The sequence below is a fragment of the Gorilla gorilla genome, chromosome 2, assembly GCF_029281585.2.
Source record: "Gorilla gorilla gorilla isolate KB3781 chromosome 2, NHGRI_mGorGor1-v2.1_pri, whole genome shotgun sequence".
Lineage (NCBI taxonomy): Eukaryota > Metazoa > Chordata > Mammalia > Primates > Hominidae > Gorilla > Gorilla gorilla.
Genome location: NC_086017.1, coordinates 20,685,179 through 20,711,600, shown reverse-complemented (window position 1 = coordinate 20,711,600; position 26,422 = coordinate 20,685,179). Strand labels below are relative to the sequence as shown.

The following is a 26,422-nucleotide window of genomic DNA, read 5'->3' as shown; positions in this document are numbered from 1 at the left end:
AAAGTAAGTATGGGGTGCTGGGGGTGGTGCATGGTGGGCAATCAGAAAAGACTTGCCTGAGAAAGTGATGTTTAAACTCAGTCCTAAAGGATGAGTGGGCCGGGCACGGTGGATCACGCCTGTAATCCCAGCACTTTGGGAGGCCAAGGTGGGTGGATCACGAGGTCAGGAGTTTGAGACCAGCCTGGCCAACATGGCAAAACCCCATCTCTACTAAAAAAAAAAAAAATACAAACATTAGCCGGGTGTGGTGGAGCACTCCTGTAATCCCAGCTACTCAGGAGGCTGAGGCAGGAGAATTGCTTGAACCTGGGAAGCAGAGGTTGCAGTGAGCCGAGATCACACCACTGCACTCCAGCCTGGATGACAGAACAAGACCCCAACTCAAAAAAAAAAAAAAAAAAAAAAAAGGATGAGTGGTTGGTTGGTCAGTCAAGTTGGGGAAGGACGGTCTGGGGAAGAAAGAAGGAGTGTTTCCAGCAGAGAAACAGCATATGTGAAGGCCCTGGGGTAGAAAGGCCATGTCTATTGGATGCCCAGAGAGGAGGTCAATACCTGGAATGAGCTGAAAGAGGGGGAGAGTGGTAGGGGATGCAGCCAGGAGGCAGCTCACAGAGGACAGTGGGAACCCCACCATTTGGATCTTATTCCAAAGACCACAGGGAATCCCAGGAGAATTTAAGCAAAAGAGGTGCCCATCGGATTTACATTTCAAAAAGATCCCTCTGTTGCTGGGTGGGGAGTGGCCTAGATGGTCAAGGAGCCATTTCTGGATGACCAGTTAGGGGGCTACTACAGTTTTCCAGTGGGAGATGGTGGTGGCCTGGACTAGGCTGGTGGCAGCAGGGGTGGAGAGCAACAAGGACGGAGTCGGGGGTCAGGTGGAGTGGGGCCCATCAACCCCTGCTCACATGCCCCTGAGGGTACCCCAGTGCACTGTCAGCAAACTTTTTCTAGAAAGCGCCAAGTGGTAAACACTTGAGATTTTGCAGGCCTGTAGGAAACAGTCAACAGAGCAGGCCCAATGTTGCTCCAAAGTCGGGCCCATTTGTAGTGTTGGCTCTTGCCTGGTGTCTGGGAATTGGGCTTTTAGGATGCTCCCTGTGGTACTAAATGACACGGTTGTTTTGTATGCCTGGAACACTGAATCCCATAAAGGCTGCCTGCCTAGATCATTTGTATAGCAATGTGATTTCTGGTGAACACCTGTGTTTCCTCTGAGAGTCTGGAAGTCAGAGGGTTGTGGCTGATCATGGAGGCAGGAAGTACCTGTGCAGTCAATAAAACACCCTCACTAAAAACCTGGACTCTGCATCGCAGGAAGGCTTCTCTGGGCAGAAACCCTGCACACATGCTGCTGCATTTCCTTGCTGGAGGAAGGAACACAGTCTGCATACCCGCTCCAGGCAGGAGGGAGGGAAAGTGAGAAGCCTGTGCATGGATTCCTCCACATTCTGCCTGGTGAGTGTCTTTGTCTTGCTGATGATGGAAACAAACCACATCCATGAGTATAACTGCTTCTGTGTCCCATGAATCCTAAATTACCAAATATGTAGGTAATCTTGGGACCACCCCGTGACACAGGGGTCCATAGGGTTTCTGTCTCAACTACTCAACTCTGCCTTTGAGTGCTAGAACAGCCATGGATAACAACACGTAAACAAATAACAGGCTGTGTTCCAATAAAACATTATTTATAAAAATGGGCAGAGGGCTGGATGTGGCCTGAAGGCCATAGTTTGCCAGCCTATGCTCATGGAAAAGTGGGGGCTCTCCAAACCCACTTTGAAAACCCTTTCATGTCACCAGTGAAGAAACTGAGGCCCAGAAAGAGGGAAGGGAGAAGGAACTTGTCCACAGGTACTCAGGTTCCATGGCAGAACCAGGAGAACCCAAGTCCCAACTCTCAGACCAATGTGCTCTCCACTACTTAATACTGGCTGGTGGCCAGGGCCTAAAAGGAAGCAGATGGTAGAAAATGGCCTGGCCTGCCTCACCTCTGTGTTCATTCTCGTTTGTTTCTCTCTCTCTCTCTCTCTCTCTCTCTCTGTGGGAGGTGGGGTGGGGGGGGGGGTTTAAGGTGTAGGTGCTACCTGGATTTTCCCAAACTTTTTTGATTATAAGAATCACCTCTGGGGGTTCTTAATAATATGGATGCCCAGGTGCCATCACAGACCCACTGCAACTGGATCTCTGGGAGTAGGGCCTAGAATCAGCATTTTTAACCAGTTCCAAGGTATTCGGGTGATCAGCCAGATTTGGAAACTCTGGGTGACACTCAGTGGCTCTTGAATGGCTACCAGGAAGAAAGAAGCCCATAAGCAGAAGAGAGAAGGGGAAATCTGTCTTGGATCAAGACAGAATGCATGGACTTCATAAAAACACACCAACCAGTGGTTTGTAGAATATGTTCTCCAAAACTGCTCCTTCAACTGAGCCTTTGCCATCAGAGATCAGGAACTGGCAAAGCCAACAGTTGAAGCTAATTTCCTTCTTCCCAGGGATTCTGCCTGCAATTCAGAATGCTATGCAGGTGCCTAGTGGTATCCTCAGCCTCAAGGCCCTGCAAGGCATGGCAAACTGAGACAAAAATGAGCTAACTTCCCACTCTGCCCACCGTGATGAGGGGCCTCTGAGCTGCACTAACCATCCCCCAACAAACGCTTCCCCCACAAGCTCCCCTAACAGGAGGTGGCTGGAAGCCACAGATCGCAGACTTGAAACTTCTTGCAAGCCTCATTTCCTATTTGGAAACTGTACTGATTCCATGTGTTCTGTGTTTTAATAGAAAAATGAGTGCCTGCTTGCCTGCTCAAATGTCTTTGATTAAGTTATTTCACACACTAGAATGACCTAGAGGCCTTTAAAAGATACTGACACCTGCAACCCATACCCAGAGAGTTCATTTTAATTGGTCTGGGTTATGCTCTGGGAATTAGGGTTTTCAAAAGCTCCCCAAGAGTTTCTGACATGTAGCTGAGGTTGAGAACCACCAGGCTTGTGAGATGTTCTGTTTTTATCTGTTTAATGTAGTCCAGGGCACACCACCATGTACCCACTTAGAGAACCTTAGGCACAATTACTGCTCACCATTCAGAACAACCAATGCCTTACCAAAGACAACTGATAGCTTAGCCAGTTTCTCCAACTCTTTTTTTACTACGAGCTACTCCCACAAAGAAAATCAATCATGAACAAAGACCCAGTTTCTCTCACCGAGATGCACTGCTGCAGAGATCTGTGATTTGGGGCAGAAATTTTTTTTTAATTTTTAATTAACTTCTAACTGAAATTTAGTATTTGTTTCAATTTTAGATGCAGGCAATGAACTGCAGTCCTGTTAGCAATAGAAGATATTTTCATATCATGGCGTAGCTATCTTGAAATGTCACTTATGCTCGTTGCTTCTTTAAAATCACAGTAGTCATCAGACTTGCTGCTGGATCTGGCTATGTAATGTCCTCGTTTTAAAATGTGCATCTATTACCATGTCACAAATTTGCCTTTTTAAAATGTTTTGGTAACGGTATTTCAAAATATTTGATTTCCTACGTATTAAATTTATGCATTTAAAATTATTCTGGGAAAGAGTCCACAGGCTTTCCACTGTTCAACCAGCTGTTGAATCTCAGTGGCCAGTGGCAGGGGCTCTGCAGAAGGCTTCCCAGTGGTGGTGGGTGATGCTGCACATTGAGCAAGCTACTCTTACCTGCGGGTCGGAGAGCCGGGAGAGGTCAGGGTACAAGTAGAACTTGATGCCCTCTGAGGCCCCGGGCAACGTGACCCCTCGTATCAGGAGGATCAGCAGCATGATGTAGGGGAATGTCGCAGTCACGTATACAACCTGTGCACAAGAGGAGAGGACAGAATCAAGAAGGGGGTGAGAGCAATGGGGTTACTTCACTCAGCACAATGTCCTTTGGGTGCATGTTGCACCAGGACCCTCTCTCCCAAGGCTGACCAGCATTCCCCCTTGTGTATAGACCACATTTGCTTAATCCATTCATCTGTACAAGCCAGTCACAGAAGGACAAATACTGCATGACTCCACTCATGTGAGGTACCTAAAAGAGTCAAATTCATAGAATCAAAGAGTGAGATGGCAGTTGTGGGGAACTGGGAGGGGGGAAATGGGTCATCACTAATCAAGAGGTATAAAGTTTCAGTAGTGAGATGCATCAGCTCTAGAGACCTGCTGGACAGTATTGCACCTACAGTCAACAACAATGCATTGGATACTTACAAATACCTTAAGAGGGCAGATCTCATGTTAAGTGTTCTTACCACAATAAATAAAATTAAAAAGGAAAAGGAAGCAGGGGTGATAGGAGTGGGCCACAGAGGGGGTAAAGGAAAGAAGGGCTTCCTGGTGCAGCAACAAGAAGTAACCCCTAACATGGCCGGTCCTCCTGCCTCATACCTCATCGAAGGCTAGGTCTCTCAGTGCTGTCTAGTGAGTGCCTGTGATGTGCTTGAGAGTGGTGCTTGTTGAATTTTTTTGACCACAACACAGAAAGAAATATACATCACAATCAAGCACACATAGAGCTGAAAAAGAAGTTTCACAACATAACACATGTGTGATACATGCTAATATTTTCTATTATATTCTTTTTTTAAATAAGCTGGCCATGATCTTCTAAATCCACTTTAGAATTCACTGTTGGGTCAATACCCACATTTTTAAAGCCACAGCTCTTACTGAAAGTTAAGTATGCATAGTTAAAGAGAGACTAGGATAGCACAGGATAGTATAGGCTAGACTAACGTAGGATAGGATAGGATGGTATAGCACAGCATAGCATAGCATAGCATAGCGTAGCATAGCATAACATAGGATAGTGTAGCATAGCATAGCATAGAATAGCATAGAGTAGCATAGGATAACATAGCATAGGATAGGGTAGCATAGCATAGCAGAGCAGAGCATACTATAGGATAGGATAGGATAGGATAGGATAGGATAGGATAGGATAGGATAGGATAGGATAGGATAGGATAGCATAGGATAGGATAGGACAGGACAGGACAGGACAGGACAGGACAGGACAGGACAGGACAGGACAGGACAGGACAGGACAGGACAGGATAGGATAGGATAGGATAGGATAGGATAGGGTAGGATAGGATAGGATAGCATAGCATAGCATAGGATAGGATAGGGTAGCATAGGATAGGATAGGATAGCATAGGATAGGATAGGATAGGATAGGATGGCATGGCATGGCATAGGATAGGATAGGATAGCATAGGGTAGGGTAGGGTAGGATAGCATGCCATAGGATAGGATAGGATAGGATAGGATAGGATAGGATAGGATAGGATAGGATAGGATAGGATGGCATGGCATGGCATAGGATAGGATAGGATAGCGTAGGGTAGGGTAGGGTAGGGTAGGATAGCATGCCATAGGATAGGATAGGATAGGATAGGATAGGATAGGATAGGATAGGATAGGATAAAATAATGAAGGTGAGAAGAGGGGAGGGAAAGGAAGAAAAGGGCAGAAAACTTTGGGGGCAGAAAAAACTCAGTGCCTGCCTGGAACCATTTGGGATTGGTCCATTTGGAGGCAGGCGATTGGACCCAATGAACCCGAGAGACCCTTTTAGCTAGCGGATTCTGGATAAGAATCAAGACAGTGAAAGACACAAACCTCCTCTGAACTTCCTCGCACAAGAGCGGCCTAGAAGGAGGCATCAAGGCCCGCAGGGACTGTAGGAGTTCCCATCCCAGGGGCTGCCTGTGGCGCCGGCCACACCCCTTAACTGAGGTCCCTGCAGGACTCAGTGTCCTGCCAGTTCTGACTTTTCTCTTTTGTCACACTCACTCCTCCAATCACTTGGTTCTGTCCTCTCAGTGGGGTCTGCCTCCTCTGTCTGTTCAGACCAGCAACTTGTCAACATTTGGGGTCCAGGGACACTTCTGAGAATCTAAGGACCTTCCCTCCAAATGTGCTCAGATGCAGATACGCATGCAAGCTTTGGTTCAAAGACTCCAGTTTCCCAGATAAAGAATCTATGCCCTGAGACTTCCAGCTTTCTAAGTTAGCCTCTCGCTCCTGTTCAACCCAGGGTTTCTTTGACCAGTGCTTCAGTCCTCCACCCATTTGTTCATTCATGTATTCCTTTATTGACTCAGTTCATCCACCTACTCACTCACTCACTCAAACACTCTCATGCACCAAGAACTGAGCTAGGTCCTGGAAGGTAAAAATAAGACTGAATCACAGGAGGGAAATTTCTGCTTCAAGCGACTTCCAGTTGGTAGTAAAGAAAGACTTATAGACAGGAGGTCATGCCTCATGTCATCAGGGGAGCAAAAAGAATGGAAGAGCACAGAGAGAGTGAGTCCCTCACTGCAAGAGCAGTCCAGAAGGGCTTCTCCAAAGAAGTGTCAGCCCATAAAGGATGATAAGGAATTCATTACTTGGAAAATGGGGATGGAAGGAAGACGGGAAAAAGACATCCTCACTCCATGCCCAGCCCTTTACACATGATAATAACAATGGCTGCATTTACTTAGCACTTCCACACATGAAGCATTCAACAAGAATGAGTAGGCATGATTATCTTCTTTTTACACATGACAAAGGTCAGAGAAGTTACTCATAACTTGCCCAGGATTGCCCAGTGAATGAATGACAACCAGACATGGGGGTCATAGCAAGTCCTGCCTGACTCCAGGGTCACACATTCAACCACCAGGCTACCTACGTACGCAATCTGCAACCCTCACAACAGCCATGCAAACCCTGTGTTATTTTCCCATTTTAGAGATGAGATTTTCAGAAAAGTCAAGTCATTCCATTTGTAAATGACAAAGCAGAGATTTTAAACCCAGTCCTCAAAAATAGGAAATTAGAACCAGCAAAGGTTGGTGATAGTGGGTCCTGTGGACATAACCTGAAAGGCTGGACTATTTTATTCAGACAATGTCTCTATTCTGCAATGATGGTAACCTCCCCAGCCCACTCATGGCCCCTGCACCACCAATTTCTGCATCCCTGTTTCCAAATCAACCATCAGCTCAATCGACATGTCAAGTAATCAACACAATCTCTTGCTATCATATGCAATGTAATCCAGAAAAGGTGCAGATCGAATATATTATAAAAGAGCAGAAATCAATATTAATATTAATAAAAATAAGAGGCCAGTAATCAATAAGGCTTGATGGTTTCTGCAGAGAGCTAAAAGTGCTATAAAATCTCCAGTTTCACTTAGCTTTGTACACGGCATCTATGATAGATCTTCGGCATTTCATATACATTCTTGGTTCATTTCCTTCAAAATCACCCCCTCCCCCCAACCAAAGCCAATCAGCTTAAGTCTATAAAACATCAGGTTGAGGCTAATAACCCATTGCTTTCATTTAGTAATTTCCACTTTTGTCTCTGTTGTGTGGCAGAAGATTAATTAACCAGAATGTCCAGGAGCTGATGTGTTCCAGATACATAATATTTGGAATTCAGCTATCTTAATTCCCAATGCTTGCAAAATTTAAGTAAAAGAACCTTACCATGTAAAACATAAGAACAACTCAAAAATCATAAAAATTTGTCCTTCACCTGTGGGGCCACTTTGATGTGATTATGCTTGCTGGTTATGCTATGTCCAGTTTCCATTGGGTAGACTGAGCCAGTGAGGTGTCATTAAGAGGGTCACTTATAACCTGGCCAAATGTAGCCTCACTGTTCCCAGGCACCATGTACAGAAGACTGCTCCTCAGTTACTACAGTGACATGATTTATTAAGTGGCTGATGATAATTTTGAAGCAATTCCATTGTTTAGAGTTCTGAATCAATGCTCTACTTCTACATTATATTTAGGAGAACTACATTCCCTCCACTGCTATTCACACCTTCATTTTTATACTTCTTTTATAAATCCATAAACCAAGGGAAATGAAACCAAGGGAAATAAAATATTCAAATGAATTGCCCAAAGACCACAGTGCAGACAAAGAGTTAGGCTGCCAAAATGAAACCACTGGCTGGCAGGCATTAGCCCAGAAAAAATCATTTGTAAGCTGAGGTTTGAGAGCCTTGAGTCAGGGTACAAAAGGTGGCTTAGAGGCATCATTATGTAAGGCACACAAGTGGAGATTGGTATGAAGGTTGAAATTCAATGCTGAGGATAGCTTGTGTCTATAGCTCTTTTAAAGCCACTTTAAAAAGTGGCTCTGTAAAAGCTACTTCTAATCTGTTTCTACCCTTGGCCACGCCAGACACTTGGACATCATCTTTCACTTTTCCTGAGAACAGCTGTGCATTGTCAAAACCATACAGATTCTTGTCATCAAGAGACTGCACATAAGTGACACACATACTGCCACTCTTCCCTCTTGTGCCTTGCCAGACATCACTAATAGATCACAGCATTCTTTGCAGCTAAGCTTGGATGCAGCCTCAGAACCCTTCGCACAGCACTCCAGGCAGCCTGCCATAATCAGCTGGGATGAAACCCCTCTATCTGCTACCCTTGGTCTAGTCCATGTTTCATTTATGCTTTCTCAGACTCTCCTGCAGGTCAACAGAATGGTAAGACCCAGGTCTAGTCCTTGAGGAAGGAATTTATGCACATGAGCATCTAGGAATGAAACTCCTGGGATCATGACACCACACAATGAAGGTCACACAAGAAAAGGAGGCTATGGAGACAGGTTGGGAAGGTGCTTCCAGGGTCTCTGGGAAGGGATCCACACTTCTCCTGTCTGTGAACATGGGCTGGAGCTTGGTCCCCAAAGATAAGCAGGAATAGGAGAGGTTGGGTCAGGCAGGGAAGATGTGTAACTAGCCAAGGACGCAGAAATAGGCAGAGGGTATTGTCTGCCCCCTCATATATTCAGGAACCTCCAGGTTGTCACTCAGGTATGCTCAGAGTTAGGTTCACCTCTCTTCTCAGCTTCCCCCACATTCAATCAGTGATCAAGTCTTGCCAACTAGATCTCCAACTACCTTCTGAAGTTACACCCCCTTTTTACCGCCATTGCTGGTGCCATTCATCACCTTTCTTCTTGGTCACTGACAGCCTATACTGTCCATACTGCAGCTACAGTTACAAAAATAATAATCCTGCATGTCTCTTCCCTGTTCCTGAGTGTAACCTCCTCAGCCTCGCATTCAAGGTTGTGGGATATGATGAAAGGGTTGGGCTTAGTGTCGGATAACGCTGGTCCAGTCCTGGCTCTGCCTGGGCTTGCCGTGTGACTTGGCCAGTCTCCACCCTTCCCCAGACTACCAGGTTCCCTGCTATTGGGGAACGTGCCAGGCCTCTTAGGCCTCCTTGCCTTTTCTCAGTCTCTCTTTGTCCACAGAGTCCATCCCCAGCTCCTTGGCCACCCAAGACGTTTGTCCTGTGTGTGTCTGAGTCCCCACAGGCGGAGGATTCCTCCAAGTCAGGGCCCTGCCCTCCAGTTGAGAACTCATTGTCCTTTCTGTCTTAAAGGTCTGGAAGCCGAGGCTCAGAGTGGTCCATTTAAAATGTCTGTCTCGCTACAGAAGCCACCCTCTTAGCCTCATAAACCACACTGTCTGCCCAGATGTTGCTGAGAGGATGAATTGCCCCGTCCTCCCTGAGCCCCATCCCACATTCATCACCCCTGTCATTCCCGCATCCTCCCAGCACCTAAAGCTGCTCTCCATCAGCAATTTTCTTGCCTTGTAAGTTTAAGATTTTTACAATATAAGGGTTTGGTCTTTTATTTTCCCTGCTGCATCCACAGCACCCAGGACAGTGTATATAGCACATAAGGTGTGCTCAATACATATTTGTTGGACAGTGGAACAAAGAAGCAGGCTGAGATCTGGAACTCTGAGGTTACAATGCAGGTCATTAGGAACACTGCTTTGTGCTGCATCCATATGTGATGCTGGGTCCACATAAAAGGGGATTCAGAAAATTGAATCAGATTTTCAGAGGCATATTTATAAACAAGGACATCACAAAGGATTTGGCTTTAAAAGACAGACCAGGTCATATACAGAGGGCAGGACAGCTCAGGTGCAAGGTGCTTCTGGCAAAGTGCCCCTTTCAAGATGTCTGAGGCCCTAGAATTTGTCTGGAAGAGGCAAGAGGCCACAGCAGGGTTCAGGCATTATGCTGAACCATGCAGCATTTGGTGATGGGCCTAATAAGGTCTCTGACAAGGTACCATCAAGCCTGGCTGTTCCTGGCCACTGCCAGTAGTGGCCCAGACCCAGAGGGTGGGTGTGGAGAAAGGAGGGTCTAATCTGTCAGAACCCTCAGTCCATGAAAGGAGGCACCACTGCCCAAAACTCACCCCTTGGTTAAGAGTTTTCACTATTGTTTAATTCCCTTTTCACAGGTCAAGGCTTTCTGAATATAAAGGTTAGCACAATTGGTGGTAATTATACTGTATCCTGTTTTAATTGACGCTAATTGCTCATTTACATCCCAATACTGGGATTGTGGGGTGGTTTTCCCCCTACGCCCAGGACACGGCCATTTATTTCAGAGCAAGGAGATTGTCTGATCATTTGGAATGCCACAAACATTGTAGAAGGGCCACACCACCCTAAGTTTTCCAGGATAATGGAGTCAATTGGAAAGCTAAGTCTTGTTCAAAAGGCATCCAAAAAAGCAGGGCAGTGTGGGGCAAGAACCTAGGACCACAAAATCAGAAGATCCAATGTGCTGGGCAGCTGGGGCCAGTTCCATACCCTCTCTGGGCTGGCATTTACCATCTACGAAGAGGCAAGGATAGACTAATCCAAACTTCAATCATTCATAGCATCTTCCCAGTATTTTTTTGCCATATAAACATAGCACCTTTGTATTATTTACTTAATATTATCTATATATGAGTACACTCTTTTATATTAAACAAATATACATAATGAGAAAACTGTGAATTACCACCATAAACAGAAAACTATGATCTCTTACTGCAAATGGAAAGTAACTACAAAAATAAATGTGACGAAAATAAAATGTGATTAAATTCTAGCCAAAGGCTCTGAGTCTGAGCTGTGTTCTGTCTTTGTTCAAAAGCAGGAGAAGCGAGTTCTAGAGAGGTGCTAAAGATAAACCAGCACCTCAGCATACCTTTCACCTTAAGGGACATGAAAAGGGAAGAGCTGTCTCACTTCGTAATTGGATGCTCTGCAGTCTGGGTTCATGGATTATTACTGAAATCATCCCGTGGACCACCAGTGGAAAGAACTCTTTCTGGATTTGTGGGAAAGGACCAGATGGATGGTTTCTGAGGTCCTTGCTTGCTCTCTCAGTCAGCCACAAAGGACCAGGACTCCTTGGAGCTATCCAGGGTCCTGACACGGATTTGGGTTGAACCTTCTGTGAACCTGATACCCAGAGCCTTGGAAAACGCTGCTATTAACTGAACACCTACTGGGTGCCAGAAATATCTCATACAGTATCTCTAACTAATTTTCACACCACTTGAGTAGGTTCTTTCCCCACTTTGCAGACAAAAATTCCTCCGAGCCTAGGCAGACAAAAATCTCTCCAAGCCTAGGGAATTCTAGGTCACAGAGCTGGAAGTGCTCAGAAGTCTGCTCTCTCCAGCACACATGCTGCACTCTGCCACACGTGTGGCCAGGTGCTGCCATCTTGTCGTCTCCTCTGGCTGTTTTTAACCTCAAGTGTTCAGCTTGCCTGACATTTGGCAGCAACTCATAATCCATCGCCCACTCTCCCAGCCAGAGGACACTGTGCAGTCCCGCCTCTCCCCTGCATCCCCTTCCAGCCAGTCTCGCCTCTATCTCTCAGGTGCATCTGCCCATCCCATACGGCCAGAAAGCATGGCACTGAACATCCAATCCCTAGACAATCACTCTTTTAAATATTAACTGATTTTTCTCCCTTTTGGTTTTTTAGAGACCACTACCTGCATTCCCAGGAAAGAACACTAAAGCAGTCAACTAACAGTCTGGCATAACTGCCACAAAGATACTATTTATCTTTGGGAATAAAATGCAAGAGAATGCATATCTAAAGAAGGAAGGCCACCCTGGACACATCTGGCCTCCTCACAATTTTTGCCACTGTTGGAGGTGTTGTTCTAGAACATTCTAACAGAAATAGTAAATGTAGGGGAAAATTTTCTGTTTTAAGCAACCAAATTCTAAATAGGTAGAGTCATGTTTTCACAAGAAAACAGTGGCATTTCTTCAAGGGGGTAATGGTATTTTAACAATGCAGTGGTATTTCCATGAAGAGCTAAAGTTATAATTTTTGTACAAGTGCAAGTGGTGTATCATTAGCTGTGAAAATTAGCCCGTGTGTGGGGCCTAAAATAATCTAACTAAACACTGACCCATGTGGGATCCACATTTCAGGGCACTATCCCTGGGCTGGGTTGAGAAGGAAGAGAAGAAAGGTGTTGAGGGGCAGGACTGGAGCTGGGAACAGCCCAGCAGGTGGTCTCCATCCCACCACAGCACAGAGACCATGACTCAGTCTCCCTCTTCTGCAGTCACAAAACCCCTCATTTTCAAAAGGACCCATGGCTGCCCCAAATAAAGACATTTCCCAGCTTCCTTTGTAGGTGGGCGTGGCCATCTATGTTCTGGCCAACAAGGTAGAAATGAAGGTGCCATGTACAGCTTCCAGGTCATGTCCTTAAAGGGAAGGGCTGTATCCCATCCTTCCTTTCTTGCCCTTCCCATGGGCTGAAATGAAAACAGTCTTGGGCCATCTTAGGCCATGTAAATGAGGGCAACACCCTAAGGAAAGCAAAGCAACAGAACAGAAGGAGTCTGGGTCCCTGAAACCAGGCAGCTCACACCCATGCTGTTATGGGAGAGAGAAATAAACTATCCTGTTTATGCTTCTGTTCTCTGAGGTCTCCATTATAAGGAGTCAAACATGGAAGCTAAATATCTAACCACCAATTGCCTCTGTGATCTTGGGTTGATCCTGTTGCTGTTTTGTTGTTTTTCACCAAATGGAGGCACTAGCCCAAATGATCCACACTGTTTCCTTCTGCTCAGACAGGAAGAGAAGATTCTGAGGACAACCGAGGAGCTGAAGGTGGACCCTTAAGAGTGACCATCCTTCTACACCTGGAATCAACCAGGAACAGCAATAAATAGAATCAGGAAGTCTTCAGAAAGTTTTGTCTGTGTAAAGAGCAGTTAGAACAGCTTTACCAAAGATATCACCATGTCTTGGGAAGCCACAGGGTTTTTTGTTTTTGTTTTTGAGATAGAATCGCTCTCTGTAGCCAGGCTGGAGTGCAGTGGTGTGATCTCGGCTCACTGCAGCCTCCACCTCCTGGATTCAAGCGATTCTCCTGCCTCAGCCTCCCAAGTAGCTGGGACTACAGGTGCATGCTACCACACCCAGCTAATTTTCTGTATTTTTAGTAGAGACGGGGTTTCACCATGTTAGCCGGGATGGTCTTGATCTCCTGACCTTGTGATCTGTCCACCTCGACCTCCCAAAGTGCTGGGATTACAGGTGTGAGCCACTGTGCCTGACCACCACAGTTTTAGCCTTCTCTGCCAGTTTAAAATGGGCCTGACAGGATGGCCAAATTTGGCATGGGCCCCATCACCAAGCACAAGGCGCATGCATGGGCTTGGCAGTCCATGAGACCTTCCTAAGCTTCCATCTTCTGTGTGAAATGAGGATAATGCCTATTTCAAATGATGTCGTGAGGATTGGTTAGAGATCACTCTGCAAAGCATCTGACATGAAGACAGCTCAATAATTAGAAAGATTGTGACTGCCTTTACTCACCATCACTGTGCAATAAACAATGCCTCTCCAACCCAGTGAGCGAGTGGCCTTGGCTGGCAGAGAACAACATATCTGAGGGTTCAAGACCACAGACAAAGAGACAGGAATCAGCTCTGTCTCAGCTGTGAGGGGCACTGGGAAATGGCTCTTGACAATCCTTATGGATCTTCTCCCTGATAGATGGGGGCAGCAGTGGAAGGCTGGTGTTAAGAGGTGATAATCCATTGGCTGGGAAAATCTGAGTGAATAGAACCCAGAGATAAGAAAGACCTCTGGACAGAGGAGAAGCACACACAGCTGTTTGGAGGAGCTGCAGCAGCCAGACTCAAATGAAGGACAGAGGGAATCAGCCAGAGTGGCCACTATGGATGAGAATCCTCTCTGAAGTCCTAACTGTGGCGGCTGATGGGCCAGGGTGCAGACAGTGCCTAGAAGGAAGGGAAAAAATTATATCTGGATGAAACCAAATAAGATCATACTCCAATGTAAAAGGATAGAAGGAAATCAAAGCTGAGTTGAAGGGAAGCAGGGGACCCAAGTGCACCATCACAGACACACACAACAGGGAGGAAGCCTGCCCTGTAAAGAGGGATGCCAGGCTTTCAAGAGTAGCCAAGGTCAACGAATATCTCCAACCTTTGGGATGTGCCAGGAACCTGGTGAGGAAGGAGCTTGGAGGCTCTCCATTGAGGGGTACATGGTTGCTAGGGGCTCACGTGCAGTTACTGGGGGGAAAGTTGCTGAGACTTCTCAGATACTGACAGGAAAATGCCCCTCCCAACCCTGAGAGGTCACAAGGGAGGGGTGTTTTCCTGTCAGGCATCATCGGGGCTGGGGTAAGAAATCTAACATCTAAGAGCTTAGGCTTAGGGAATAGTGTCACTCTTTCTTCTCACTGATGGCTGAGAACATAAAGATCACCTACACCCATGGCTCATTCCAGTCCTGAGAGTCCAAGACTCTATTATTTGGTAATGAGAGACATCCTAGTTGGACACAGAGGGCTCAAGAGGGAAAAATGCTTCACTTGGGAGAAATGGAAGATCAGAAGATAGCTAATAATAATAGGACTGACATTTATCATTTCCTTGATGTGCCTTATTCTTACATTATCCAATTCTAGAAGACAGAAAATATTATTCCCATTTCACAGAGATGGACACTGAAGCACCCAGAAGTTGTGCATTTGACCTATGATTCCAAAGCTAGATAAAGGCAGGATTCAAGCTCAGAGCCATTCAACTCCGAAGCCCCAAACGGACCCCGCGGGAGTTTAAGTTCCCCTATGAGCCAACTACATTAATCTCACACCATGTCCTCCTGTGTCCCCTGAACAAACCCTGCACTTCTCTGCCTGCAAACCTTTGCTTTCATGTCACCCTTCACCTGAGTGGGACAGTGGAGATGAGGAAAGGAAGGTCCTTTCCTCTTCTCTACCTATGAAAATCTTGCTGACCTTCAAGACCAGTTCAATGACCATGTCTTCTAGGACTCAGTAAGAGGCCATCCAGGCAGAACAAAACACTCCTGTCACAGCCTGCAACACACTGAGCAATGTGGCATACAGATATGGGGAGCCACCTTGGCTTCAGAAAATCAAAGTTCACATACAGCCTCTGGCACTCTGTGTGCATGTGGCTGACTTTTGGCAAGCTATTGTCTTTCTAGGTCTTGATATTCTCTTCTGTAAAATGGGGATAGCAATGCAGCAGATGAACTCAATCGCTTTAAGCCTCAGGCTCTTAATCTGTGAATCATAGACCATAGTTCCCACCTCTCTTGGTAGATGTAAGGATTAAATGAGCCCATGTCTACACAGCACCAGGTACAGTGACCTGACACATCAGCCCTCAGGAGACAGTAGCTTCCCTTCCTCCTTCTACTTAGCCCTTATTTCATTCTGCCTTATAATACGCTCAGCTGTTCACAGACCTGGCTTTCTCTTTACTTGGTATCTACTCAAAGGCAAGGGCTTTATTCATCTCTACAGGCTCTGAAACACTTCCTGGGAAGACCTAAACGGACTGCAAATAGTTGATGAATGAATAAATTCAGACCTCAATAACACGGTAAGAACAAACAGAACATAACAGGACATAACCCTGTATGTCTGCAATAGGCTCTGGTGTGAACAGTCCATGTTCTCATTTCAGCCTCTCCATCTGAGAGTAAAACCCTCGCAGTTGAATTCCATTCATATCCATCCACTGAGCCCACAGTGTGCCAGGCCCTGTGCTGGATTCTGAGAGCATGCTGATGAATGACCTGGGTCCCTGCCCTCAAGGTGTGTGAGCTAACCCTAGAACAGATGTATATGACTGACAGTTCATAGGATGGCAGCAGAGGGCCTCAGGCATATGCATAGTGGTGTGAGCAGCTTGGCTGGCAGTGGTGTGCCAGAGAGCACCTCCTGGAGCTAAACTTTGAAGGAGGCACAGCATGTTCCCATTGCTCCAGAGTCCTGATCTAGAATATGCTACATGAAGAAAGTCCTTAAAACAAGAAGAACCCAGGACACAGAGCAGGCAGAGTTCTCTAGGTTGGGAAAAATCACCTCCAAGGAAAGACACAAGCACTGTATGCAACGGTGACAAGATACTTAAATAGCAACCATGCTCTTTAAGAAGGCTGAGCCCAATTTAAATCCCTGTCCACAGGATATCTAAAATTCACTGGATGAGGGAGTCTAGTGTTTAAGCCTATTTCATGGTGAATTAAGGTTAGCTAGGGAGTCAATGCTACTGATTTTTACGTAGCTCTACCATAAAGACCATGAAAAGAAAACAAACCCAAAATGAAAACAAGCCCAAGCAACATAAACATTCCATCAGTGCCCAGCCAAGCTTACACTGGTATTAGGAGTTATTATTTACTGCCTGGAAAACATACTCGGAACCTTGGCTAATAATGATTTAAACCCCATCCATCTCTCTTAGACTAGAAGGCTGGTGTCACCATGGCGACCAAGGGCACCATTAAACCACAAGTTCCCCAGGCAAGGATGTGCCAGTGGGGGGACACTGCCAGATGAGAAGCACCACCCCATGTCCTCTTACTCCCTTAAACACACTTGGGATGGAGTTGTGTAGAGGAGGGATCCCATACTCAGGGGCCGCATTTGGAGCCAGAAAGAGCAAGGTGCTGCCTTGTTCCTGCAAGCATCCCCTGTTCTGAAAGGCAGACTCTCCTCCCATCCATCCAATTGGCCAAGGACTCTGGGCTCTCCTGGGCCCTTCCTCAGGGATCCTGAGCAGCATGGATCCCTCCCAGCTAACCCATGATGGTTGCAACATGCTCCTTTCAAAACTGCTTCATTTCTTGGAAGAAGAATCAATGCTCACCTCTTGTTCTCACCTCACTTGAAAGCTGTCTATCCTCTTTCTTTCATTTCTCTACTTGGCAGCCATCCCACAGGACACCAGAGTCCCCCAGGGACTATTAAAATAGTCCAACCTAATGGCTTCTTCATGCTTGCTCATCTCCTATCTTTGCAGCTTTAAAACTTTCCTTCATTGGACTTTTCTAGTTTTCTGCTTCCTTTCTCCATGATTTTTTTAAGTCTCTTTCACAGATTCATTACTTCCTGCTTTTTTTTGTTTGTTTGTTTTTGTTTTTGAGACAGGGTCTCACTCTATTGCCCAGGCTAGAGTGCAGTGGTGCAATCACTGCTTGCTGCAGTCTTGACTTCCTGGGCTCAAGTGATCCTCCCACCTCAGCCTCCAAAGTAGCTAGGACTACAGGTGTTCACCACCATGCCCAGCTAATTTTTTAAATTATTTGTAGACATGGGGTCTTGCTATGTTGCCCAGACTGGTCTTGAACTCTTGGGCTCAAGCAAGCCTCCCACCTTGGCCTCCCAAAATGTTGAGATTACAGGCTTAAGCCACCGTGCCCAGCCTCTTCATGCATTCTTTCAATCCATTAATCAAATAACCAATCAATCAATCAACTTCAATTAGCATCTGTTATCTGCCAGCTACTGTGTTAGGCATAGGAACAAGTCCTGCCTCACAGGTAGCTCTCAAAGGAAGCTGCTCTCTACAGATTTCCAAACTGCTTCCCAGAAGTGGGGCCTCACCCAGATCCTATTCTCTAAACACTCTCCTGGGTTTTCTTTCCTATTCCTATGGGTTTAGGAGCCACCAATGTACTGATGCTCTTTAATCCTCCTCACGCAGTGGTATCTCTTGAATTTAAGACCCATATTTTCAACTCTCTTATGTATATGTCTACCTGGATTTCCTATGAAGACCTACAATTCTACATACTCAACACCAAAATTATTACTGTCTCCTCCAAATCTGTTCCTCCTTCCGTGTCCCCCTTTTAGATAATGGTGTCACCCAAGCTGCAACCTCCATGAGTCTTCTTTGATTTCCGCCTCCCTGCTTCCCCCTCTTCAAGGATAAACCTTTGACAGGGAGGAATGCATAGTCTGGCTCCCCTTCCCGGAAGTTCCAGCACGCCACGGAAGCTGCTGTTACCCAGTATGGCCCGTTCCAATGGACATGCCCAGCCCAGCACACATCTTACAACCCTCGCCCTCCTTCTCCCGCCTTGAAGCCTCATTAGCCTGGATTTTCCCTTCTTCTCAGGGAACCCTTCAGCTTCCTCTTCCTCTCAGCCCCTTACATGTTGGTGTCCCCCAAGTCCCATCTTCACTCTTGTGCTCTTCTCTCTTGCATTCTCTTCCTGGCTGTCCCACTTGTTCCCAGAGCTTCAATTCCATCAATTCTAAGAAACATTTTTTAAAAATGGTTCACCTTATTATCTCTGAAATCAGGATGGCTCCCACATGGCAGCTGCAATGTAGTTTCCACTGCCAGAATGGAAGGGACCAAGGACATAGCTGTTCCTATTTCATCACTATAGCTGAGCTAAGGGTTTTGTTGGATAAAATATTTTAAATTAATTTAGTCAATTGCTGTGTGAGATTTAGAATGTCTTTTAAAAAGATTACACTATGTCTCTGTAGAAAGGCACAGAAATAGGGATAAATTTTGATACTGTAAAGAAAATAGAAATCATTGGTGAGATGATCACGCTTCCATATTTTCTTGCAAAGAAACAGCCAATTACTTCATGGATCCAAGAAAAGAAGATATCCCCAAGTAAATGAAGCTATGTTACATTCTGTTACCACAATACACACAAGCTGATTGCCAAAAAATACCCCAGAAAACACACCTGAGGTCAGAAGAATCTGCCAATTCCTTTGGAAGAAACTTCAAAGCAACAGTAGAGTCTGGTGTGACTATTCCACGTGTCACACAGGAATAATGTTAAAGCAGTGGATAGTAGATTAATTGGAAGTGTTTATACTTCCGGTAAATGTTCTTAATTGAAAGCATTATGTACCTTCTGGTACATAAAATAATGATGTAACTTAGATTAGACAAAATATGGCATATTAGAGGTTTCTCATTTTGGGAAGACACAGGTCCCTTAAAAATAAGACGATATCTACAGACCCTCACCCTAGAAAAAAGTACATATCACACAATCTCAGAATTTTTATACAATTCCAAGGAGCTCATGGATACCTTGAAACATCCACAGGCTCCAGGAAAAGAAATCCTAACATACATGCTAACGATTCCACTGCACACATCTCTCACCTGAGCTCAGACATACCTGTCTGCTACCCAAACATTCTACTTGCAGAGTCACAGACATGGCAGAGTCACAGACATTAATGGGTCTACTTGCAGAGTCACAGACATTAATGGGTCTATTTGCAGAGTCACAGACATTAATGGGTCCCCAAAGAATGGTCTCCCTCAACTCCAGCCAAAACACTGCCTCCTACCATATTTCTCCATTTCGCCTACCAGCACCACTGAGCACTGGGCACTCAAGCCAGAAAGCTGGGCTTCATCTTGGGCTGCTGTGTCTCCTTTACCCTCTACATTGGGTCACAGAGGGCTGACTCATACTCTTGCTTATTTCACAAATTCTTCCTCTCTCTCCACCTCAGAGTTGTCACTATCTCCTACCCAAACTACTTAATGGCATGTGTTCTGGTCTCAGCCCCGTCCTATTCATTCCACATGCCACATTTTATGGTGGCCTTTTTACAAAGCTTGGTCATAGAATCCCCTGGCTTTAAGCCTTTTGGTGCCTCTCCATTGCTCTCAATTTCTTACTAGGCTTGTCTACAATCCCTTCATAAGCTGATCTCTACCTACCAGTCCAGCCTGTTTCTCTTCATATACCCTCGAGGGCTGCCCATTCTGGGCATAAAGAACTTGTTCCATTCCTTTCCAGAGCCATGTTCTCTCTCTCTCTCTGGACAATCCCACATGCTGCACAGGACCAAGTCTTAGATATTTGCCTTTATGTCTCCTTGACTTACCAGAATACCTAAAACCCAGTAGGTGTTTAATAAGTGCATGTTGAATTAATTTGAAGGCACATAGCTCCGTAAAACAATAACTCAGTATTAAATGCCATAGCGAGAGAGAAAAACAGAGGGGCTTCCAGTCCCAGCTCTGTGACCTTGAGCAGGTTACTGTACCTTGCTAAGCCTCAGTGTGCCCACCTATAAAGTGGAAACAAAAATACCTACTTCAAAGATTAAATGACATAACATAAGTTAGTGATTGCAACAAGAGCAGTACATCCTCTAAGGGGCAACCTGGAGACATGTAGAGGCATTTCGAGTCATCATAAAGATGGAGGTGATGCATTTGATGGCCAATAACTAGAGATGCTGGGAATCCTACAGTGTGGGGGACCATCCTCACACAGCAAAAAACTCTCCTGCTTCTCAAGATTTCTGCATGTTCCACTTCCTGTGGGGTGGGGAGGAGCTGTTTATAATTATTCGAGTGAGAAGCTAACTCTGTTTTACATATATCCTCGAAGATTTTTTTAACCTCATTTTAATATAGACTGAATTTTCCAGAAATGCAATTACCATGTAAATTGAGGAAAGGCTGTCTCTTTAATTCAGTACTTTACCAAGCATTGTTCATCATTTCAGAAAATCATGTCACTAATGGCTGTACAGTCCGTGGAATGTGAGTTATTGACACAACTACCCTTGTATTAGTCACTATTCCAGCTATCGCATTCGTGGTGATTCTATAATAACATATGTGGCTAGTTCTTATTTAAAAATGTAAAACATGGAGAAAAAGTATAGACAATATTCAGTGGTGCATCGGCTCTCTTGTCTCACATCCATATGTATTTCTTACAAGCTGGTGCCAGCACCTGACTACTTCATTACGTTTTCTTGTGTGCTCGAGCATTTACATATTGAAATACATGCTGTTTTATTTATAATTTGCTCTCTTTTTGTTTTTCCTTTATAATATAGCTAGGGCATCATATCAATTTTCTTGAACTTATCTGTGCAGGCAGATTATTTATGAGTTGCGTTTCAGGGTGACAAAAGCCATGTTACAAAATCCTTGTCACAAACAAGGGGTGCAGGGTCTGTGAGTGGCTTGTAAAAGCCCTGGCACCAAGGCTGGCATAGAGTAAGCATTTGTTTCCTGGGTGTTGGTACTATTATTATCAATATACTGAGCCAATCACAATTATGACACAACTTAATTGTGATTCAGGATAAGGCTCTTCTCTGGCTTCAGCCGAGTGAATTATCATCTGCTCCAATGTTCTCACTGGGGGTTCTAGTTCATTACACATCAGGGGTTGTCAAACAGGAAAGAAGACAGCTGCTACCCAGCACAGAGCACAATGTGAGGCCTGTTGGTGCCACCTCCACTTTCCCAAAACACACCCCCTACTCAGGAACATCAATGGCTCCCCACTGCCCATGGGACCTTCCTCTGATAATTATGCTTCCCCTACTCTGAAGTCTGGCCCAGCCTATGGCTTCCCAACCCCTATAGCCATCCTTGGCTCTCCCTTTCCACACCCCTCCTCCAATGTGAGGTTCAGTTCTAGCCCCTCCCCTTTCTCAAAGTGATGCTGAAATCACACCTCTTCCAGGAGGCCTTTCCAGACCACCCCGGGCCACTATAACCTCCTTATCCAAACTCGGTACCAACACAGACTGTGCCAGGATTTGACAACACTTACTCCAGAATCATGTTGATTATCTTCAGGTGAATGAATCCAATCTTACTTCCCCATTAAATAGAGAGCACTTTGAAGTTGGAGCATGGATTTGTAAAAACTGCAAGCAATAATGATGAGACTAACATTGGGGTGCTCCCTGCATGCAAGCATGGGGGAGTATTTCCACACATCGCCTCACTTGAGCCTTATAACAACCCGTGAGGTGGGGGTTTCTCAGTGCCCCCAGGTAAAGCTGAGGAAACAGCTCAGAGGAAAAGAAGGCCTGTGCCCAAGGTCACCGTGGAAACAGAGCAACCATTCAGACCGGGGCCTGCCTGATTCCAGAGGTGGTGGAGCCCATGGGCTCTGCTCTCTTCCACCCATCCATTTTCAAATTACCCAGCCTACCACGGGTACCCGGCACATCATAAGCACTTGGTCTGGTGGGTGGGTGAATGTTTGCCAAGGCAAGGAGGGAGGGCCAATGCTTGTTGAGGACTCTGTGGGTACCAGGGGAAAACGCACCAGTTTTGGGTTCTACCTTGGTAGACCTGGGTTTAAATCCTGACTCCTCCACCAGCTGTGTGACCCTGTGCACATCACTTGCCTCTCTGGGCCTCAATATCTTCATTTGTAAAGTGGATTTGCCAACACTCGCCTGACAGTCTGTTGTGAAGGTTAAGTTAAATCATGAAAGTGGAGGGCCCAGGCCAAAGTCCAGCATGTGGCATGTGCTCTGCAAACGATGTGCCTCAGCTCAGCAGGAAGGACCTGGGTCTGTCTGACTCCACTGCTTTTGGGACTTGCTCTTCCCATCATTTCCCTGCTTCCCTCTCAACCTGCAGTCTCCCTCCATTTGCTCCTGGTTATCAGACAAGGGTTTCACACCTAGAGCTGCACACTCAGAATCACACACAATTTCTATCAATTCTTTCTCGATTGTCACTCCTCTTCCCCAAGAGAAGTTTTCCCTCTGCTCTTCCGTTAGCCACCGCCAGGGGTGAGGGAGAAGAGCAATTGGTTGAGTGACTGCCACGAAATGCTAGCATTTTCATCCCATCAATCAAATGGGTCCTAGCACATGACAGGCATCACAGACTTGCTGGCTGATGGAATCAATCAACAAGTGACCACTCATAGCACATCCCATGCGGCTCACACTAGGAATAAAAAAATACATGCTCTAAGAGTCCCTGGCATGCAGTGGGTTCCCAATCAACATAGGCAAAGAGGAAGGAAAACCGAAGAGAGGAAAGAGGGAAAAGGGAAGGAGGTTAGCTTTCTGGTCATTGTATACATGGTTTCTTTTCCCTGGAATCCCCTATTTCTCCTGCTTCCGGGAAATTAACAACTATCCACATTTCACCCCTCAGCTTAATGCCACTGGCTCCCCAGGGTCACGTTTATCTTTACCACAGGGAGATTTTGTAACTGTCCGTTTACTAGTCTGACTCACACTCCAGCCTGTAATCTTGTTTAGAGTTGATACCTGCAGTGCCTGGCACAGGACATGGTACACAGGACAGGCTTAATATTTGTCTCATGGAGTAAGAAATCTCCCTGGACCCACAAGCTTGACAGAGACACAAGAGGCAAACAGGGATGCTCAGCTGGATGCTGCTGCTGCTAAGAGCTATGGCAGGAGTGAGGAGACGGCCAAGAAGGATGAGGGTGGGAGAAGTCAGGGAAGGCTTCCTGCAGGAGTAGAAGACAGCAGGGTGTGGCAGAAACAAAAGGGATGAAGAAGTAAGGGATGGAGAATCTGGGTCTGTACAGTATTCTAGAGGCAGAAAGTTGCTCTGGATTCATTATCATAGTTCTGCCACTAAAAATTGATCTCAAGCCCATTACTTAAACCTTTAGAGCCTCAGTTTTTCACATCTGTAAAATGGGGTGATTAGTATCTACTCCACAGGATGCTTGTATCAGCAGGAGATATTTTACTTAGCTAATTGTCACCTGTGTGTTCTCAAGCATATCACAGCCTCATTAGTAAAGTTAGAGGACTGAATTTGCTGATTAGCCCTCTGTCTATCCATCCACATAGCTATTCACTGCCCCCCTACCCATCTCCCAATTCCCTACCTATCTACCTGCCCGCCTACTCGCCCACCCATCCACCCATCCATCTACTCACCCACCCATCCATCGACTTACCCACCCATTCACCCATCCATACGTCTACTCACGCACCCATCCATCTACTCACCCACCCATCCATCGACTTACCCACCCATTCACCCATCCATACATCTACTCACGCACCCATCCATCTACTCACCCACCCATCCGTCAACTTACCCACCCATTCACCCATCCATACATCTACTCACGCACCCATCCATCTATTCACCCACTCATCCATCTACTCACCCACCCATTCACCCATCCATACGTCTACTCACACACCCATCCATCTACTCACCCACCCATCCATCTACTCACCCACCCATCCATCGACTTACCCACCCATCCACCCATCCATCTACTCACCCACCCATCCATCTACTCACGCACCCATCCATCTACTCACCCACCCATCCGTCAACTTACCCACCCATTCACCCATCCATACGTCTACTCACGCACCCATCCATCTATTCACCTATTCACCTTTTTTTATTTAGGCACCTGGTTCAGCACCAGGCACTCTGTCCTTTGGGAGCTTATTTTACAATGGGACAAACGTGTATAAACATACAGTAAAGTTATAAATATACTAAGTCTACACTACAGGAGGTAGGAAGACTGGACTGAAACAGAGAAGGACCTTGAATGCTGGACTCGGGAGTGATATTAAGGCAAGGACTCTGGAACCAGACAGATCTGCATCCGCATCTTGGCTCTGTTACTTACTGTCTCTGAGACCTCGAATGGCTTCCTTAGTCTCTCTCTGCCTTATAAAAGGCGGGAGGGGGATAACAGCATGAGACCCTGGAAGGCTGCTGGGAAAATTAACAGAGAGGATGCTGCATGGTGCTTAGCACAACGCCTGCCTGTGGCCAAGCCTCCAGCAGTGTTAGCTCTGATTACACACATTAAGGATTAGAGGGCAACACATAAACAATGAAAGAATGTATGGTGGTGGGATTGGAGGAGACTATTCTGTCTTTTTATTTATTTATTTTTTGAGATGGAGTTTCACTCTTGTTGCCCAGGCTGGAGTGCAGTGGTGCGATCTCGGCTCACTGCAACCTCTGCCTCCTAGGTTCAAGTGGTTCTCCTGCCTCAGCCTCCCAAGTAGCTGGGACTACAGGCATGCACCACCATGCCTGGCTAATTTTTTGTATTTTTAGTAGAGACGGGGTTTCGCCATGTTGGCTAGGCTGGTCTTGAACTCCTAACCTCAGGTGATCCGCCTGCCTCAGCCTCCCAAAGTGTTGGGATTACAGACGTGAGCGAGACTATTCTTTTGCTTAGAAATAGCTCGTTAAAAATATTGTTTGGACAATTTTTAAAAATCAGTGTCAGTGCCACAGGTGATGGGGAATTACTGGCGGGTTCTGAGGGGAGAGCTACACAATGAAAGCTGTACAGAAGGAAGCTGAGTCTGGCCACGGTACACAAGAAAGCCAGGGCCCCGGCAGGGTGCACAGTAGGGTGGCCCACTGGTGCTACCATCCAGGTGTGAGGCAGGGCATGCCTGCATGAAGGTGCTGTGCTGGCTCTGTCACGTGCAAGGTGGCTAAGGCTACGGTCCCCAGTCATCCATCAAACATGAATCAAGGTGTTGCCGTGAAGGTATTTCATAGATGTGATTCACATCCATGGTCAGGTGACTTTATGTCCAGGAGATTATGCGGGATAACCGGGGTGGGCCTCAGTCACTCAGATGAAAGGCCTACAGAGCAGAGCTGAGACTTCCCCAATGACGAAGAAGTTCTGCCTGTGAATAGCAGCTTCAGCTGTGTAGAGAGTCCCAGCCTGCCCCTTCCGATGACCTGCCCCCACAGTCACCAATTCCTCCACTCAAGCTCTTCCTCTGTATCTCCTACTGGTTTTGCTTCTCTGCTTGGATGCCAACTGACATGGGTGGCAACGGGGATGGAGGGGAGGGGTGGCCTTGGCAGGTTCTCTGGAAGGGGACCCAGCTCCACATCAATCCCGACTGCACTGGGGTGAGTGGGCCATTGCCCGCAGGTGACAGCAAGTGGGGGTGCCCCTGCAGCATGCCAGCTGCGGCTTAGCCATCCATTCCCAGGCTCATGTCATCTCTCTCTGCTACCTCAAATGCCCCTTTGAGCTTTTGCTCATCACTGTTCCTGCCACATCTGTCCAAGGCAGCTCACAGGTCCCCCTGCCTGGAGCTGCCCAGACATGCTGGCCTCGGGGTACCTTTCTCCACTGCAGCCCACCCTGGCTGCCAGGCTCACCCGACTCAATCATCCCAGCCTGGGCTCGTTCTTTCACAAGTAACGACACTCCACTGCCACTGCACTTGTCATGCTTTAACCCTGACAGAAGGGGAAACTGAGGTCCAGAGAGGTGAAGCAGCCCTGGATGGCCCATGCTAACTCACATAGTTGGCAAGTGGCGAAGCTGGGCTCCTGACTCCCAGCTCCTGCTCATTCCACTCCCCTTGGCCACCATCTGTGCCTCATCTTATCTTATTTCCCCAGTTCCTGAGAGCTAATCATTCTTTTACCATTCCCCATAGCACCTA

The 26,422-nt window shown here is 46.3% G+C and overlaps 1 protein-coding gene across 1 annotated transcript in view; it reads right to left on the bottom strand.

Annotated features, from left to right (window-relative positions):
- Positions 1 to 26,422, bottom strand: part of SLC6A11 (solute carrier family 6 member 11) — a 127,183-nt gene that overhangs the window by 62,180 nt on the left and 38,581 nt on the right. Inside the window, exon 6 of the mRNA XM_004033612.5 lies at positions 3,710 to 3,844. Coding sequence (XP_004033660.1) covers positions 3,710 to 3,844 — 135 coding nt within the window. The remainder of the gene's footprint in view (positions 1 to 3,709; positions 3,845 to 26,422) is intronic.